The 19883-nt window shown below is 37.2% G+C and overlaps 4 protein-coding genes across 7 annotated transcripts; all 4 read right to left on the bottom strand.

Annotated features, from left to right (window-relative positions):
* Window positions 1–3539: 3539 nt before the first annotated feature.
* Window positions 3540–7354, bottom strand: LOC121633270 (hsp90 co-chaperone Cdc37). The gene is made up of 8 exons (XM_041975144.1): window positions 6994–7354; window positions 6447–6728; window positions 5662–5767; window positions 5171–5286; window positions 4829–4951; window positions 4442–4624; window positions 4284–4355; window positions 3540–4155 (listed from the first exon to the last, which is right to left on the bottom strand). Exons 1-8 carry the CDS (start codon window positions 7099–7101, stop codon window positions 4015–4017), a joined length of 1131 nt encoding a protein of 376 aa, XP_041831078.1. The 5' UTR covers window positions 7102–7354; the 3' UTR covers window positions 3540–4014.
* A 1610-nt stretch (window positions 7355–8964) lies between these two features.
* cmc4 (C-x(9)-C motif containing 4 homolog (S. cerevisiae)) lies at window positions 8965–10414 on the bottom strand. 4 transcript variants are annotated; one of them, XM_041969497.1, is made up of 3 exons: window positions 10336–10414; window positions 10160–10219; window positions 8965–10084 (listed from the first exon to the last, which is right to left on the bottom strand). In XM_041969497.1, exons 2-3 carry the CDS (start codon window positions 10215–10217, stop codon window positions 9948–9950), a joined length of 195 nt encoding a protein of 64 aa, XP_041825431.1. In that variant the 5' UTR covers window positions 10218–10219; window positions 10336–10414; the 3' UTR covers window positions 8965–9947. The 4 variants fall into 4 exon arrangements, with proteins under 4 accessions (XP_041825431.1, XP_041825449.1, XP_041825440.1 ...); XM_041969515.1 differs by having other exon boundaries at window positions 10346–10413; XM_041969506.1 differs by having other exon boundaries at window positions 10302–10411.
* Window positions 10415–10706: 292 nt separating this feature from the next.
* LOC121632864 (hemicentin-1-like) lies at window positions 10707–13222 on the bottom strand. The gene is made up of 5 exons (XM_041974639.1): window positions 12665–13222; window positions 11980–12246; window positions 11564–11896; window positions 11214–11468; window positions 10707–11124 (listed from the first exon to the last, which is right to left on the bottom strand). The coding sequence occupies exons 1-5, from the start codon at window positions 12714–12716 to the stop codon at window positions 11117–11119; spliced, it is 915 nt and encodes a 304-aa protein (XP_041830573.1). The 5' UTR covers window positions 12717–13222; the 3' UTR covers window positions 10707–11116.
* A 554-nt stretch (window positions 13223–13776) lies between these two features.
* On the bottom strand, window positions 13777–19510 carry LOC121632859 (intercellular adhesion molecule 2-like). Its single transcript, XM_041974626.1, has 5 exons — window positions 19349–19510; window positions 17279–17566; window positions 16854–17174; window positions 16474–16737; window positions 13777–16257 (listed from the first exon to the last, which is right to left on the bottom strand). The coding sequence occupies exons 1-5, from the start codon at window positions 19389–19391 to the stop codon at window positions 16121–16123; spliced, it is 1053 nt and encodes a 350-aa protein (XP_041830560.1). The 5' UTR covers window positions 19392–19510; the 3' UTR covers window positions 13777–16120.
* Between the last annotated feature and the right edge of the window lie 373 nt (window positions 19511–19883).

Genomic DNA, 19883 nt, shown 5'->3' with positions numbered 1-19883 from the left:
GGTACACACAACAGTGTGAGAGAATAAAGGGTTAAGAGTACCATGAGAGATGTGTCAACAACCATTTACAGCTAGCAAGTCTGAAAAGTTGGTGTTTACCACAGGGTCAGAATGTGGAAAAAAACTATTTATCCTTGTTTCCATCATGAGAGCTGATATTGATATGGTATGCTATTCATAAAAGTTAACTGAAATGAATTGAATAATACTTGACTAACCCTAAAGAACAGATAGACTGTTGTAGTTTTTTTTTTTTATGGAAAAAGCTATTGTAGTGGGCAATATCGACCTCCTGGATAGGGTTGCAGCCTCTGACTGAAGCCTTGATTATGAAATCAGCTTGTTGTGCAGAGCAGCATTTCTTAATCCAGGACTGAGGAATCCTGGTGTAAAAGGTATAGAGTGTTGTCTGTTATGATGAGAGGCTTGTGCAATACTCTATGTACTATCAGCTCCAGTGAATCCAGATAAGCCCCCAGTAGAGAGCCCACCCTCATCTGCTGCCTGCATATGACTAAAAAAAGAAAAAAAAAACACTTTCCACCACAGATTTAGAGGATATATGCAATGTCTTGCTGCAAACATTGAGGGCACAAGCATCTCCAAACTATTTTACTTCAAGGTCTCCTCTGGCAGACAGTCGCGCTGCAGTGGAGGCTGTTCTTCATATTATAACCCATGTCCTTCACCACCTCCACCCCTTCTCCTACGACAAAGACAGTTAAGTTCCTTTTTAATCCTCCTCAGTTGTTTAGCTGTGTATAAGAAGGGGATGAACAGATTTTACTTCCCCAAGGAAGCTCTGATCTTTCAAAGTCCTTTAACTACTGAACTGCTGGAGATGTTCTTCCAGTCTGTGGTGGCCACTGCCATCATGTAAGCTGTGGTGTGCTGGGGGAGCAGCATCAGCTCCAAGGATGCCAGCAGAATCAATAAACTGAGTAATCAGGTTGGGAAGATTATTGGACAAAACCTGGAGACACTGGAGACAGTCAGCGACATGAGGTATCTAAACAACTTGACCATTACTCACACCCTCTGCACAACACACTGAAGGGACAGCAGGGCTCTTTTTCAGACTTCTGCAGCTCCACTGTCATAAAGAAAGGTTAAAAACACATTCCTACCATTTACAATAACTGTACAGTAAATCTAACGTGTGAGAGATGATCCCATCTATGCACTGCATCCATATCATTATTTGCTCATAGTCTTGCTGTATATATTTATTATTTGATGTCTCTTATAATTTTGTTTTACTAGTTGGAAATTTCTTCCACAGGATTAAGAAAATACATATCTATCAATCTATTTATCATAGATAATGAGGCAGTAGTGTTGACACAATGCTATAAAACAGCCCATCCGTCCCCTATATTCAGCCGTCTGTCCAGATACACAACACACTCCATATATTTACTGTGGTGACAGAAATGTTCATTTCTTCTACCACAATTATTAGATTTCATAACATAGCCTGTTTTTTTATCATGGCAAATCCCAACCAATCAGACCAAAATCACATACAAAATGTTCAGCAAATACTCTTGGGGCCAACCGTTTCAGTTGGCTTGGGGTTTGTTTAACGTTAAATGTCACCACACCCTGTGTTTTTCTGTCATAACTGCTGCTGCTTCATGCAATCTGTTATCCCTTTAGGCAAGGCAGTTTATTTGTATAGCACATTTCATTTCAAGTGCTTTACATAAAACAAAGGCATTACAGATATTTAGAAATAGTAAAAGGCATCAACACATAATCACAATAAAATAATACACTACATTAAAATGATTAAAAGCAAGATAAGTTTAAAAAGTTACCATGCAGATTTCATGCATAGGCGCATGAGAAAAGAAATGTTTTTAACCTGGATTTAAAAATGTCTACATTTGGTGAAAGTTTAATCTCCACTGGCAGTTTGTTCTACTTGTTCGCAGCAAAACAGCTAAATGTCTGGACTCTGGTTTGGACTAGTTGACCAGAGTCTTTGGATCTAAGAGCTCTGCTAGGTTTATATTCTCTGAACATATCACAGATGTATTCTGGGCCTAAACCATTCTGGGATTTGTAAACAATCATAAGGGTTTTAAAATCTATTCTGTGACTGACTGGAAGCCAGTGTAAAGATTCAAAAACTGATGTGATGTGTTCAGATCTCTTAGTCCTGATTAAAACTGGCAGCAGTGTTTTGGATGAGCTGCAGATGTTTAATGCTATTTTTAGGAAGTCCTGTTAAAAGACCATTACAGTAATCCAGCCTACTGGAGATGAATGCATGGATGAGCTTCTTTTGGTCTTTCTGGGAGACTAAACTCTTAATTCTGTTTGTTTCTGAGCTGGTGAAAAGCTTCTTAGTGAAGCTTTGATGTAGCTGCTGAAAGTCAGGTCTGAGTCTATCAACACTCCAAGGTTACAAACTTGATCTGTGATTTTAAGAGCCCGAGTCTCCAGGTGTTTGTCAATGCTGACCCTCTTCTCTTTGCTACCAAACAGAATAATCTCAGTTTTGTCTTCATTTAATTGTAGACAATTCTCCTTCATCCAGGTGTTTATTTGCTCCAGACACTGACACAATAAGTCTATTGGACTGCAGACATCTGGTGACAGAGACACATAAAGTTGTGTATCATCTGCATAACTTTGATAATTAATGCTATAGTTCTGTAATATTTGACCCAAAGGGAGCATATACAAGTTGAACAGAAGAGGTCCAAGGACTGACCCCTGGGGGACTCCACAAGTCATGGCCACTCGCTCGGATTCATAGCTGCCGATCGTAACAAAATAACTCCGGCCTTCTAAATAGGACCTGAACCAGTTAAGGACCGCTCCAGAAATCCAACCCAGTTTTCCAGCCTGTGCAACAGGATTCTGTGATCTACGAGATCAAACGCAGCACTGAGATCCAACAGAACCAGGACTGATCATTGACCAGAATCAGTATTCAACCTAATGTCATTTAACACTTTGACCAGAGCTGTTTCAGTGCTGTGATGAGGTCGGAAGCCGGACTGAAATTGATCAAGATTTCCACTTTCATTTAAAAAGTCACTGCAAGTAAAAGTTACTGCCCATTCCACCTATTTCACATCCTTCACTCACCCTGATCAACGTTATGCAACATTCAGACGCAGTCTTTAGTTATTTTGCTCAGGTATAACACGTGCAGGTGTATCTTCTTATAGTGTATATTCTATGCAACGACCTCAGTCCTGTACTTCCAGTCTTTCATTGCAAATAACCTTATACAAACAAGGAAAACAAGTTATGCTTTCTACAATAAGCAATTTAATTTAGCTATTTCCAATTTATTCAAAAAGCACCTTTGCACAAGCTGGGTCTCGATGGAGCAAATGCCATTTTTAAAAAAAAGTGAAAAACACCACGATTACAGGCAGCCTTTTATGAAGAGGAGTAACTTTTTACTCATAATTTTCTTGTCATTGTTATGGGATATTATTTCCCTGTAACTTAATGATCTGAAGAACATGCTTGCCAACCATAATTTAAGACATAAAAAAGGGTCTTGAGACAGTGGACAGAATTAAACCTTTAGTTAAGTTTGTAAAAAAAAAAAAAAAATCACACTGAGCAATAACCATCTGAATGTTTTGGCTGCTTCAGCCCTAAAAGTCAACCTAAAATACTGAATTTGAAAATTGAAGGAAAAAAAAAACAAAAACACACACAAAAGAAAACAAATCTTAAATCTCAGACATGAAAATATAACACAGATAAAGCAGGCAGGCGTGTGTGAACATAAACACACCTACAGAGGCTGACAACTGTATTCTTAAAAAAAAAAAAAAAAAAAAAAAGTGATGGTGAAACATACAGGCAAGTTTCTTGTCCAAGCGGGGGTAACTAATGCAACATAGTTGTGTAGTTAAGTCAACATCAACATCTTAAGTCTCAGCTAAGCATTTTCACTGGATTGGCAAACTAATCATACATATAGTGGAGTTACAGCTGGTAAGTACATTTGCAAACAATAAATCAGGGAGTCAATTCTGGTCATTCCTTCTTAGCGTCTTCCTGCTCCTGTTTAACCTCTTCATAGGTGGCTTCCTCCTCTTTTTCGTCCCCATCATCTGTCTTGGAGTTGGGGACCCAGAGCCCTGAGTCAATGCACCTCTTCATATGATGTTTTGCCTCCTATTTCATGTGAAAGAACCACATGTAACATTAAACCAGGATTCAATGCATTTCGACATTTAATCAAATAAAGTAAAACTTATTATACTCCTTAATAAAAATTTGAATAGTTTGACTAAATAACTTACTGTTGGGTCCATTTTGCTAATGACATCCTGCAACAACTGAATGTCCTTCTCATCAAAGCATTTCTGCATCTCCTGAAATATTCAACACATTCTGTAAGTCACGTTGAACTGAAAAGATATGATTAAAGGGCGTCAAGTTCTCTTGAAGATGAACTCACAGGTGGTAGGGTTTCATAGACTTCTACAGGGTCGAGCCCCCCCGGTCCCATGCGTTTCTCTCGCTCTTCTTCCTCATATTCCTTCAAGGCCTTTTCTATGCGAATCTTTGCCCTTCCCCGAACTCGCTCTTTGAATGACTCCAGCTCGTCGTTGAAAGCTTCCTGGTACTGCTGATCTGCCGTCTGTCAGGGCACAAATACAAATGTTATTAGGCAAATTCCACCACCTTTACCTGAGGAGCTAGAAGATTTTACAGAAACTTAGGGTTTAGAAATTAAAAGCATAAGGAACTTAATCCGTTTCATCCAATAAACCAAGGGCTAAACGCTTTTTTTTCTTTAACTGTTGAACAAAATTAAGATTTTGTGAAATCAAAAGACAATTACCTTAATTTTGGAAAAGAACTGACGAAAGCAACCACGAGGGTCCACTTTGAGGCTTTTGGCCAATTCTAGTATGAACTGCATCACAATGGTCTGATGAGCCACTTGCTCCATTAATGCACTTTTCTGCAAAAGATAGAAGAATACTTAGAATAATGAGCATAATTTTGGATAACAGAGCTATCATGTAAAAAAAAATGCTTAAACAGGAACAACATAATGGATGCTCGAGTTATGGCTCAAAAAACTAATTTCTGCTTATTCGCTTGATAAATTTTATACTGTTTGGAACATGAGACAAAAACATGAATGCAGAAAAACAAAACTGTAACAAACTGTGTTTACCTCTTCAACTTCAAGGTCAATGCACATGATGACAAGATAGTTGGCAGTTTCTTCACATACAAGATGAGGATTGTCAGAGAGGTACTTCTGGCTGTCATCCCAACGTCGCAGCATGCCTGTGGAAAAGACAATATTAAATAAGCATGTGTACTTTCTAATAGTAACAAAAAATAATTGAAATGAACTGTACTTACATAGTGCTTTTCTGGTCATATGTTGACCACTCAAAGCACTTGTACGCTACATGTCACATTCACCCAATCACACACACACATACTAATACAGCATTCTATTGTTTTTATACCAAGTTTTTTTTTTTTTTTTTTAAACCTATCTCACTCATTCAGACACATCAGGAAGCAACATAGGATTCAATGTCTTGCAGCATTTAGCCAGGAGAAGCGGGAATCGATCCACCTACTTTCTAGTTAGACTACTGCTCTTCCTTCTGAGCTCGATCACAAAAGGCTATGGTTGCTAATGATGCTTACCAAAATGTTTGATCTGCTTCTCATGTTTCTCCACAAATGTTTTGTGCTTTTGCTCCTTCTCCTCTTCAGTCTCTTCAAAAGATTCAGGTTTCACGTTAACGATACTCTGTTGAAGACATTTGAGGGAAACACAATAAAGAGTAAGTTCTGCAGCTGAAAGGATGTCATACACAGACAAATCAAATCCAATGCCAATTAAAAAGGTGCCTGAATTAAAAGAAAAAATAAGTCAGTCTGTTATGAAACAAGACTTTAACCAAGTCCTGTTTAATATATGCTGCTTGGTGTCCACAAAACACTGAAACAACTTTTGTAGTACTTGGAGATCTGGCCAGAATGGGTTCAAGCCTATAACCTGAACTGCCTACAAAGATTGTTGCCTGAATAGAAAATGTAAAGACATGCCACACTGTGTTGCATGCTGGATCTGCAAAGCCATGTTATGAGGAATGCTGCCCCATTTTGTGTGGATATCACCATTGATGTCTGGTTAGCCATAGCATATACTGGCTAAAAATGTCAGCCAAAACTGTAAACCTAGATGAACTGAGATAAAAAAAAAAATATAACAATAGGTGATACAGACCTTACAGATAGAAAGTGAAATGTACTACCAAGTACTAGGACAAACCATGCAGGTGGTATGGTGCATAAACAAACCAAATACCAAATTTAGTTCTCTTTAAGGAATTGTCTGACAGTTTTGGTTTGCAACAGTGAACATAGTAACATCAGATTTCCTGAATCTTCTGTAGAACAGTGGTAGCCTGCTAGGTCTTCATCACCTTGCTGAAACCATCTTTGCTGAGTGTGTCGACATTCCATGGCATCTTCTTTTCCTCTCGGTTGTGCTCATCCACCTTCTTCTCCCATTCCCTCTCCTCTTTTTTCAGTTTCTTTTCTTCAGCCTGGACTTTGCTCAGCTCTGCTTTGACATCATCTGATGATGCAATGGACAACTCTTGCACCTTTTTCTGTGTCTCAGCCAGCTTCCGTCGACATTCAGAGTGTCCTTTATTTAGCTCGTCACCCTTTTGATGAAATTCTTCCATTCGCTCCACACGTGCCTAAGATGGAAATATGACATACGTCAAAACTACAGGTGCAAAAGTTTTAGTCTGTTAGACATTCATATTCCCCGGTCATTTGTGTAATTAGTACTGGGAATAAGTCAAAAGTGAACCGAACATTTTAGCTTATTTTAAGTATGGATGAAAAAAATATTCATACAACACCAAATATAAGATAAGGAAGAAAGCTAACAAGAGTAATGCACATCAATCTCACAAACTCTAAACATCGCCATCTTAATCGTAAGTCTTAAAACTGTACCTGATGTCTCCATCTGAAGAGGCTGGGTGTGTCGATGTTTGGGTGGGTATCGTCTTCATCATCTGACACCTCAATGTGGTCCCACACGCTGTAATCGATTCTAGACATCCTGCCAACAAGAACCCAATGCTAATGGCGTTAGCTTGGAATGAGAATTGGCTAAATTAATGAGCTAAACGAAGCTAACAAGAAGGTTTATTTAAGGAACATACACCCCGTGCACGCTACAGGTCGTAGAAATATGTTTTTATGTTCAGAGCAGCGGTGGCCAAAACCTGACCAAAATAAACTCAACTGAACCCCCTCAAGGCGAGCTAACAAGTTACTGCTACAGAATTCTAGAAAGAATCACTCCTGTAAGTTTCCGTTGACGTCACCACGTTACATTGTCACGTGGACATACGGCGCCGGAAGATAGAACTGCAAAAACAGGAGGTTGTCAGAGTAGTCAAGCTTGTTTTTCACAGGTATAATTATTCTGAATGACAGTTTTCACACTTTGTCTTTAAAGTATATTGAACTGAGCTTCTTAAATCGAAAAGGATTGAATATGTGTTTCTCTGATTTTTTTAAAGATTATTTTTAATGTTCATGTAATTGCCTTATAGCGTTTTCATTATGAACTTTCTATTTTAAAAACATTTTTAGTTTATGTTCAGATTGGTCATTGCTATGGTATTGCTTTGAGAATTTCAAGCTTCAAAGTTAAGAATAATTTGAATAAAACTTGTATGTAGATAATCACATTCCAGAAATATATATTAATATATTAATATTAATATATGAGTCAGCTTTTTGTAGTTACTTGTTTTATGTTAATTACAAGTTTCTTCTGTACAGTTAGGATATAATGGATATTATATGGAGCATACCATATAATAATTAGGTTATATTGAATTTTCAAGTTGTTGCCAAGTTTTTTTTTTTTTATATATATATAATTTTTGTTATTCCATCATTTACTTGTCTATTGTTTTATTAGGGTTTATTGAATGACATGTTAAATTTGATCAGTTTGTATGTGCAATATGAACGCTGTCAATGCTTATTTTGTTAAAAGAAGAAAAAATGGCAAAACTGAACTGAACTGAATACACATGTGTGAAAGCCAAAACTTTGCTGGATGAAAAAAAAAAGAAGAAAGAAAGTGAGCCAAAGCATGCATGCAGTCTGTGCAGCCCACTTCAAGAGTATCTGAATTTACAGCAATATATTTAAAAATATTACTTCATATTATATCATGATATGGTGGATGGCCAGGTAGCTCAACTGGGCTGTAAAATTATTTTATGTTATATGTTTTAAATCTGTAAACAAACAGAAACTGATTAAAAATTCAATATGTTTAAAATAAACAAAAAGTATGGTCAGTATGGTGACGGGTTAAAACAATGTAAGAATAAATTTAAAGAGTGTATATTCACAGGGTACAGGGCTAAACAGAGATTTTGAATGGCATCGTTGTTTGTACTGTCCATTATTATTATTATTATTAGTAGTAGTAGTAGTATAAGTATTATTATTATTGATGTTCATGTTCATGGTCATAATTGTTATTACTAGTCTTATTGCTCCTTCTTTGGCTGTTATGTTTATGTTATTTGTGAAATCTGTGATTCGTCTTGTCTGCTATGGAACAAAGAGAATGATGGTAATAATATTTATAATTGATGTTATTGTTCTAGTTTTTTTTTTTTTTTTTTTTACACATCTAGAAAATGCAGGATACATGAAAGGAAAAGACAATGACACAGGGAGATGGGGTGGGATTCAGTAAGCTTAGATTTCTTCCCACTCCTTTTTAAACACTGATGTATTTAATTAGATGATGAAAATCTTTGTTTCATACTGTTTAAATAAAAAATTGGCCTGGCATGCTCTTCAGATGGCTGGTGATAATCTTAATTGAAAATCTTGGGTAGATTAACAAAGACAAATAATTATTTTTTAAAAAAAGGATCAGCTTGAATATTACAAGAAAGTATATTTAATTAATTTACAGTCATGGGATCACACAAAGCAATATTTGCATACAGTACTTGATATCAAAAGCTCACCAGTCATTTTCTTTGACCCAGATGGCATAGCTGGAAAGGTTTCAAATGTGTGGAGCGGTGCTGGGAGTTGTAAAGTCACCATCTTGTATTATGACTTGAGAGTGCAGCTTTGTCTAGCCTTGACAGATACTACCAGGAGAGTCAGGCAATCACAGCCAAGATGTAATCTGTTCATCTTTCCTCATGAGTGTGCAGCACTAACATCATCCATCTGTAATAGGCCTGTCTCATTTGCTCATTGCTGACATGCACCAACAAGTACTTCAGACTTGACAACGGTTTATAAAGTGACGTGAATATTTCAGTTCAACCTGACTACTGTGAGTTACATTTAACCCCAAGGGCGCATTATGTTTATAACTTTATGCAATGACAATAAAGTCTAAAATGAGACAGACCTGTCCACATTCATATTGGCAATATAGTTAATGTAATGTTTGATTCCTTCTTAAATAATTCAATGTAGAAAAAAAAATTCATAAGAAACAAATCTTTTAAATAACTATTAAAATAAATAAATCACAGAAAAATAGTAAACCAAAGGCTTTACTTATTTATTTAAAAAAAAGACAGTTTTCATTTTATTGTTCTACATATGTTCATTTAATAGAACTTATATCATGAGGCATTTATTTCCCAATTATTTCCATTTCTTATATTCAAATGAGGACTCAATGATTTCACCTAGTCCAGCAAAGCAGCAACACCACTCTAAAATATCCAAGAACATCGTACTGAAACCAGCATTTCCTCAATTATGCTGATACGTATGAATAACAGTAACATGCTCCCAAATATGTGGATTACAAAAAAAAAAAAAAAAAATCCAGAATAATACATTGATGCAATGTTGCTGTCTACCATCACTTCCATACAATACATTTCACGTGTTGTCAGCTATGTGCTACTCTTGTTTTCCGTCGATTTGGGGTCTTTAAAACCGGAGCAGCAGATGGAGTTTCCACCCTGAACCTCACAACACCGCCGCATGTCCCGGATAACATCTACGCACATCCTCTCCGCATACTTGTTTTCTGCAAGAGGACGACCGACATTTAGACAGAAGTTTCCAATGGGGTTTATTTAACACAATACAACATTCAGTGTACCTTGTAAGCACTTTTGAATGGCGCATGCTTGCTTTTGACACGGATCTTTCTGTGGCATATCTGAAAGCGAACAACCAGACAGCACATTTAAAGAATCTTGTCGCTTGTAATAATCAAACGCATACAATCACAAAGGACAAACTTTGTGGGTAGAAGGTTGGTGGTCCTTAAATTACCAGACTAAACTCTACAAGGGAAGGTCGTTAGCTAATGTTAGCCACTACCGCCACTTCCTGATGCGAGGAATTGTTTTGGTCACGTGACACATAGATAACGAATCATCTCTGGGCAACAGCGACATCTTGTGGTGTGACACACTATGATAGAAAACCGTATACGTAATGGCACTGTGATAGACTGCTTTACTGTTTCACCTTAATTTCACCACTGCAGGATTTGTGCATCTATTTTAACAGAAGATTGAATATATGGCCAACCTGCTAAAAAAGTTTCATTTTTGTTCAAAACATAATTACAACAGAAGTTGGATCAAATAATCATATCAAAAGCACAAGTATAATATCAATAACTAGAAAGTTTTTTCTCCATTTAATTTTTATTGATAAAGAACATTAAGAAACATAATATTTACAATAACAACTTCCTGCTAGTCATTGAAATATCAAGATAATCTATACTTTTGGAATGTTACAAGATCTCCTTTTATTAGTGGGAAAATGAGTCTACCAAAATATAAATTAGACAAAGAATATCACATGGAAAGCATAAAACATGAACTACATGCTACACCAACACTGATACATTAAATGGCAGTATGTTCAGGTCTTTTTCTCTATGAGATCTAACTCTGGATGATAATAGGCTCCTCATATACATCCACTGAATCATGAACATCATTTCTGCCTCCCAAGCAGCAACAGTAACATCTGCTTGGTGGAATAATCCCAGTGTCATAGGCTGTATGCAGTGATCTGATTCGTCTCAAGATAGCGTGCCTCAAACACCTAAGTAAAAGTAAAAAAAAAAACAGATTAAGATATAGTTACGTGGAGACAACTTGCATGTACAGCACTTCAGAGTATAGAACCCTAACCTTTGGTCTTTGCTTTGACAACAAACTGCTTGCTCTTCTTTTCCAGCATATTGGAGGCAGTGCAGGTGTAGGTCCCTGGAAGCAGCAAGGAAGAAGTAACAACTGCTTCATCCTCCATCTTGTCTTGTATGGGATGTGAGGATTCCCAGCTATATACAGGTGCAGGGTTTCCTGTGGCAGTGCAGTTTAAGGTGATTTCTTCACCTAATATTAATTCCAAAACCTCTGTTTCAGGACTGAGGAATGTTGGTGGAACTAGAGGGGAAAGGGAAAAACACAGAAATCACCCTTTACTGTCTAAGACATATATGATAACTTCTTTTAAGAGTCTGAATAGCTATAGAACTCACAATACACAGATGATGTTAGAAGCTCTGAGGCAACAGTAGGCGGTGGTTGTGGTCCCTCTGGTCCAAGCTCAAGCTCTGCTACGCACTTATATTCTGCTCCATTCTCAGCTTTTGTTGGGGTGATGACAAGGATAGAAGACACTTGGACAGGTGAGGAGGAAGTGAGGTCAGAGAAAGAGTGGTTATAAACTTCAGTTTGCCCTCTGTACCACCTCAGGGTGAGATACTGAACAGGAGCAATATTCTGGACCTCACAGAGGAGCTGGTACTCTTTTCCTTCCACCATGGGTCCAGTGTGGTTCACCTGCTTTATGGAGACGCTGTCTGGAGTTTCTAGATGAATAATACACAGAGTTTGGCTCAGTCAAATAGATTAATTAATCAATTTAAAAGCAGGTTTTAGTTAGGACACTCACTGTAGAGGACAAGATTGAGCTTCTCTTCACACTGTCTGGGAGCTGTGAAAAACACCCCATAGCAGATAGGCTCCTCTATCCAGTCAATAAGACTGTCAACCTTCCACTGGACAGACCGGTCCTCCTGCGTATGTGTAGCACTGATGGCCGATTCCCAGCCCAGTACATGAACCGGGCGTGCAGCTTCACAGCTGACTGACACCGACTCCCCAAAGCTTACCACAACCCTGGAGGGCTTGAGGATTAGTGAGCAACCTTCACCTGACACTGACACACAATCATAGTCATTATTATAGCCGGTGGCATCAACACCACCTTTCACTTTCATATTCACTGCATAAATGTAGTATCTATGATGCAACCCTGTTACAAAAAAAACAAAACAAAAAAAAAAAACAAACAACAACAACAAAAAAAAACAACTATAGTTTTAATTACAAGTAATGCATGTCAGGTAACCTAAAATTGACTCAATATTTCAAGCATTTAAAAACATCACAATAGGTTATTAGAGCTATAATCCATATACTATGTTAATTTCTGTAATTCTGTGAACTATCTTCAGTTTGTTTACACTTTGTCAACATATTTATTTGCCACATATATATTGGATCTATTTTACTGCAACAAACATCATCTACAACCCAAACAAACAAAAAAACAAACATTTCCCATCACAACTTACCTGAACAAAGCATGCAAAACATGAGAGTCCATGATAGAAAGTATTTTCCCATGTTATTTTCTACAAGGAGCCTTCGAGAGACTGAAAATTCCAACTTCAACAACCTTGGCAACTCTGCAGGGAACTATGTTGGAACAAAGCATAGTTCCCTCCCAGCTGACTTTGGGGGACAGGAGGGGGTAAAGTGGGAAATTTAACAAGTGGCAGGCATTTGTCAAACACACTGCTTTACTTTGCACTAAAAAGATCTATAGCAAAAACATTTCTATAGTCCAAAGTCTTTTCCTCTGTAACATGAGGTACTTAAAATTCTTGAAGTTTGGAGATGAAATCTAATCTTGATTAAAATACTTTTATTACAGCTACATTCCAACCGTAGGTGTGGCCATTGTTCCACTGATCAAACCACTGATTTTATTCTGTATTTTGGAGTTAAATCATAACTAACTTGGCAAAAAAGCTTGTTTTTATAGTTCCTTTTGCATGCTTGTCTCCTGTTTCTGTCCTCTATGCTTTGTGAAATCTCAGCAGGCAGGAGTTCTGGTCTTGTGCAGCATGTAGCTTGTAAGACTCACACTGTGACTAGAATGCTACACAGCACATCAGCCAAGAGAGAAAGTAATCAGATGCTTTCTGGTGTATTTATGGAGAGGACAGCTGGGAATTTCAAGGCACAGCTTTTATGACATGCTGTCTTAACTTGCAGCTTTAAATATGCCTCAACAAGTTCTCTATATTAAAATCTTTATCTTTTATATCTATGACTAATTGTGCAGTATTCCGTCTGCCAGGTTGTTATGGCAACACAGACAAAGCATAAACAAACAGTTGGCCTACTTCAGGGTAAAAATCTTTGGTGGGAATGACATAAGCTAAACACAAAAACTGGGTTTTATATTGGCAACCGTAGGCAGGATAACAGTCTTTTACATTCACTTTGTGAAAAGCTAATTAGTATGGCAGTCTCAGCACTGTATAATGTAAGCAGGTCTGAAAGAGACGGAAAAAGAGGGCCAGGGCATTGACAAATGGTGGCAGGGGTACAGACACTGGTTTGACTTCACCTCAATCAGTATTCTGTCTAAGGAGGTCACTGAGACAGAAGATGGATAAACACATTAACATTTTAATTGACACTCTCTTTAACATGACCTACAGCAATCAGGTGTCTGTCTTTACACTTAATTCAACTTATGCAATATGTAAAAATTATTTTTCAAGCAAGGTTTTCACTTATGCCTAAAGACTATTTAAAGTCAGGTAGGTTCAAAATAGCAATCGACTGTTTCATCATAGAAAGGTCTGGACACAACATGGCATGTTCAGTCACTAATAAGTGCAGAAAAGGTTCAACATTTAACAGGTACAGCATCACAAACAAATGTCAAATTACTTAATAATTTTACAAAACATGGAAAGACTTACAAACATCACTGAAAAAATAACATTGTTTTCAGCACAGTGTTGAGCAATTACGGCAGCTGTACTGAAGAGTTTCATTAAAATGCAATACAAGCATTATGAATGGTTAAGGCATGACAAAGACAACTCAATTGTGCCTCAAAATTAGGATTATGTGTACAAAGAAGTTAAAGCTGATTACTTGTACCATTGCATTATCCATCATCATCATGTAAAGATGCATATAAAAAGTAGCCCGCCACCCCCAAAAAAGAAACTTTCTCAAAGCTGTGTAATGTTGTACATATAGCATAATGTTTGATTCAAGAGCTCATCCCAAAGTCTTAGGTAAGGTGTATTACCTGAGAATAAAACCATTACATATGTGAAGACTTGGAAAAGCGATCATCTGCTGGTGTGGCGACTGAAGATCTCAAAAGCTGCAGCTGCAACACCATCATGTGATGCTGATCTTAGAAACTTCCAACAAATAATTATTTTAGAACACAGTTTTATCAACAAGAGGTAAACGACAAAAACCTAGATGAGTCTAATGGACATGTTAAACACAAAAAAATCTCAGCAACACCAAGAAATATTCCTGGGTTTTAGCTGAGATTAATGAACATTATGTATGCAAAGGCTGTATAAGATACTACTGATACAGGTTTTTTACAGTAAGATGATCTGATCTGCAAATAAAAAGATAAATATGAGCTACACTCTAAAAAAACAAGTGTCTAACTGTAACTACAAGGGTACAAAAGGTCGTTACTGGTGTGGTACCTTCAACATCAGCAGTGGGTAGCCTACTTATTTGTGCTCTTGTAGTTTGTGCAATTTTGTATCCTTAGAAGTTGTGCTATACTCTGATTTAAAAGTAGAAAATCACAAGCCAAAACGAAGATAATGCCTTCTTTTCCATCACACACATTCACGTGCCTGTGAAGGCATCAGAGGCAACATGGAGTTCTGTGTCTGGCTAAAGGGTATTTTGACATGTGGTCTGGGGAAAAATGGACTTAAACCACTAACCCCTTAAATGGCAGACAATCTCTTTTCCTTCCAAGCTACAGCCAGCCCAAAATAAAGGAAGATAATGTCAAACAAGTAAAAAAAAAAAAAAAAGTTTCATAATCTCATACCATAGTGTCGTACCTTTTATGGAAATCTTTGGCAACTGCTAAGGGAAATGTAAAGCTTTAATTTGTAAGATGAGCTTTAACCATGTATGTTTTCCCTTTTCCCCCAACACAGACTGTCTCCTGATGATATACTCTAACATCAGAAGAAGCAATATATATATATATATATATATTCACCATTTACTACCTGGAGACATACTTGTACCTTTCAGGCCTTCACAGAGGTACACATGTCCAGTTATGTGTCCAAGAGGGTACACAAGTCCTAATTGTACCATGGGGACAGAAATGTACTCCTTCTCAATCCTTTCTCTGACAGTGTAGAAGCTTTAATGCTCAGTAGAGCAGCAGAGTTTGGTGCCAATGTCTCAGCATTCAATACTGATTTGAATGTGTGTGTGTGTGTGTGTGTTTACATGCACTCCTGTATCCAGTCTGTGGTCAGCTTTGTATATGTGTAAATGTGTGACAAAGATTTTACAGGGGTAAGTACAGCTTGAAAATAGAGAATGTTCTGTTCTGATGATGTCCAAGATTATATAACTCTAAGTCAGAGTGAAAGTGAAACAGAAAGTAGCTGAAAGGAGAAGCCCACCATAAAAGGAAAGTAGCCAGCGTCCCATCAACATTTAAAGAGAGTGAGTCATTATTTAAAAGTAGGTCTGATTGTTGGCCTGTTGCTTCTTTAAAAGTTCTACAGTGCATTCAAACACCCTCTCCATGTAGTTAAAGTAGTGCTTGTTAATACAACATTTGATTGGTGGTGATTTAATCAGCCAGGCAGGACCAGACAAACACCAACCGAGAATGAAGCACAGACAAAGCCCCCCCCTCACAGTTAAAGTCATGTAAATGAAAACACAATTTCAACAACAAAGCCATGCAAATACTCATTAAAAAAATGTCTGCTTCATATAACTTCTGAGGGACCCCGTCCTTTGAAAGAAAATGTTCCATCCTGTTTCACAAAGTATAGACCACCAATGACGAGCAGGACTCCAACGAGCACGAGTGATGTCACTATGGCTATGAAGGCTGTTCGATCCCCTGTGGAAGATGGGAATTTCTGTTACACTCATTTAACTTGTCTCGCCACAGATAATTTTCTGTTTTTGATAAACTACGCATCAAGATTACAAACAAGAGAGCAGCCATTAAAATCCACAAAAGTGGTCCCAGGGTGACCGCCTGATGGATAACAACGGCATGAAAAGTTACAGATAATAACGGTAAAACAGGATGAGAAACTTAATGAAGTCTTACCTTCAGTTTCGATGACTGTGAAATATTTGCTAGTGCTGCCCTGCGAATTAGAGGCTGTGCAGCTGTAGTTTCCTTGAAGATGAAAAGACAAAGTCAAAATGGGCTCATTCATTTGTTGCTTGTTGACCTCCTCTTGTGTGGCGTCTGAGAAATGCCATTTATAAACTGGCATGGGGTTCGCAGTCGCTGTGCAGTTTAAAGTTACGTTCCCACCAGCAGCAACTTCCACTGTCTCGTTTGCAGACTTCATGAAGGTTGGTGGGTCTTTTGTTAATACACAAACAGAGAAAGATATCAAGTAATTAAACAGAGAAAAGCCAATAGTCACATACTTATTTGTCAAATTTTGATGGTTAAATTAAGAAAGTGTTAAAACTCACAGAGTACAGTCATTCTACGCAACTCTGATTTCATCGGGGGAGGACCTTGTCCATATGGCCATAAGTTTAGCTTTGCTTCACACCAGATTTGATTTTCATTGTCATCTCTGTGGGCAGTCAGTCTGTAATTAGATGAAACATTGTGTGGACTTGAACTGGACTCCTTAAATGTCTCTTTGTGGAATATCTCATTTCCTTTGTGCCAAAACATGGAGAGATTGCTCACTGGTGCAACATTGTTAATGCGACACTCAATGAGATACTGTTGACCCTCCACCATTTTACTTGAAGCCTGAGACATGAACACACTGTCTGGCATTTCTGCAGAAAAAGTGGGGGATTGTGGGGATGGCGAGAGAGAACATCATTAGTATTAAATTATGAAAATTTTAACATGACTGAAGTTTACATATAGAGCTACTTACGGTAAACAGTGACTTTTAGGTCTTCAATGAGCTGGGCTGATGTACCAGTGCGAGGGTCTAGTGTATTAACATAACACTGTGGTTCTATTTCCCAGGCTTCCACTTTTTCAATTTTCAAGGGCAACGAAGAGACCCCTGTTTGTAATCCTATTCCCCCAAATGAAGACTCCCAGCCAATTCCGTTCACCTTGCATGATGGCAAGCTGCAGTTGGCTAACAAGGAATCTCCAAATCTCACCACAATACTCGGGGGGCTAATTTCAATTTCACAGGCACTCGCAAACAATCCTGAAAGAATACAGAGACATACCTTTAAGTTAGTATGTATAATGGTTACAAAAATAATAATATTAAAAAAAATCAAACAACCACAAAATAAATAAATAAACTGGCAGACATTTTAAAATTTAACATAACATGACATGATGTGCAAAGAGCAACCCAGAGTGGCCGAGTCATCAAAATAAAGATAAAATACTGGGAAGAAAGTAACTACTCTGGAAGACTATTTAGTCAACAAAAATATAAAAGCAGTGTATCTAAAGTTATACTGCAAAGGATTTGGGGATTTACAAAAATATAAGTGCATCGTATTAAAAGGTTCATTTTTAAGACATGTTTTGAAGGCAAGGCAAGTTGATTTCATGTACAAGACAATTTAAAGTGTTTTACATAAAGCATTAAAAGAATTACAGATGGTACATTAAAAGTAGTAAAAAAAAAAAACAGCAACTAATAGCAAAAATCACAACAAAATAATGAATTATATAAAAATGATTAAAAGCAAGATAAGTTAAAAAGTTACCGTGCAGACTTCATGCATAGGTGCATGAAAAAAATAAATGTTTTTAACTTGGATTTAAAAGTGAGATGAAGTTTCATCTCCACTCGCAGTTTGTTCCACTTGTTTGCAGCAAAACAAAGCCCATCAAGCCCAGAGCAGTGATAGCAGCTGGGAGCCCACAGCTCCCACACACCACACGCCGGAGAGTGGGGAGTACTACTACTACTACTACTAATAACAACAACAACAACAACAACAACAATAATAATAATAATAATAAAAAAAATAATAATAACAATAATAATAATAATATTTCATACATACACACACACAACACTCATACATACATTCACCTTCCCAAACATACATGTAATGATCACTCGTGCATCCCACATCCACACCATTTACAAGGGCACTGTCCCTCCCCACCTCCAGGACAGGTAAAACTTTACATCAGGTAAGACTGGGAAAATTGTTCACTTTCAAAACTACAGCTATCACACATGTGTCCTCAGTTTCTGTGAAGACCTTTTTTTTTTTTTTTTAACAGAAACATATTAAAGGAAAAAAGGGTGATGCACACACATTTGAAACCTGTATAAAATTAATTTTAAAACATGCAACATTTTTTCACATACAATATATTAATTCTACGTATATACAGAATTGCTTTTTGTTTATTAGTCATTTTCTGTTTTTGATTTTAATTTTAAGTCTATTTAAAAAGAAACTTCAATGCATTGTTATTTTCTTATATATAAAACATAAATGTTCAATAAAATATAGATATGACATGTTTTTTCCCTGTTTATCGCTGAGGAAAAATGAGTAATTGCAAAGTATAGATCAAATTATGATATACTTATTCTTCTTCATTCTTTAGTTTAAAACCTTTTTGGAAACCATGTAGTACTCTTCTGCTCGCTTATCTTATCTTATCTCATCTTGTCTTATTGCGTGGACCAACCTTACTTCTAATCCTGCAATATGTTAAAGCAAATTTATTTTTTACATAAAAGTTAAATTAACAATTTCAGCGTTACGCAAACTGCAGTGAATGATTTACACAAATTGTGATTAAATGTTTAATCTGTTGCTGACAAAAGTAGCTCCACCAATATGTCTGCTAAGCGGGGAAAAAAATAAAACAATGGGCGTAGGCTCTATTAAATACACACGACGCAACTATTAAATACACACGACGCAACACGCTAACAATGTAAACGCAAAAAATGTGTCTTTACCTGCACAAGTTAACTAGTAAGCACGACAGAGAAAAGTATTACCTGGGCTCAAGGTTAGTAAGCTAAATATGATGAGTCGCCGCATCGCGGTTCAGCCGTTCCTCAACAACAAAATTTTTTTTACAGCAGACACAGCTGAGAAGGCGTAGCTGCTCCTGTAGGTCTATATGTTTCACCGCTACTGTACTAGCACGATGTGAAAAATTTAATTTAGTCCCGAAAGCAAACACTCATGGTGCATTAGCGTACATCTCGTAAACACCGCTAACTTAAGTTGGATAAACGCACTGTCTTTGTGAGACGTCTTTTCTTAGGTTGAACCTATTGTGTTATTATTCAGTAATTTTAAAAATATAAGTCTGTAAATTAAATACGCATCTGACGAAATACCTGTTTGACAGCTAGCTTCAGATTCTGTTGTAGTTGCATTTTCCGATAACACGAAAAGGTGTCAGGGGCGGAGCCAAGAAGTGGCTAAAGCTTCGTATGTCTATATATGTTTATGTATCTGTCTATGGTCGTAATCACCCCTTAGTAACCAGCCATCTCTGGGCAAACCAAGCAACAGAGCTACTTG

This window comes from Melanotaenia boesemani, chromosome 2 (assembly GCF_017639745.1).
Source record: "Melanotaenia boesemani isolate fMelBoe1 chromosome 2, fMelBoe1.pri, whole genome shotgun sequence".
Lineage (NCBI taxonomy): Eukaryota > Metazoa > Chordata > Actinopteri > Atheriniformes > Melanotaeniidae > Melanotaenia > Melanotaenia boesemani.
This window is presented reverse-complemented; position numbering and strand designations above follow the sequence as displayed.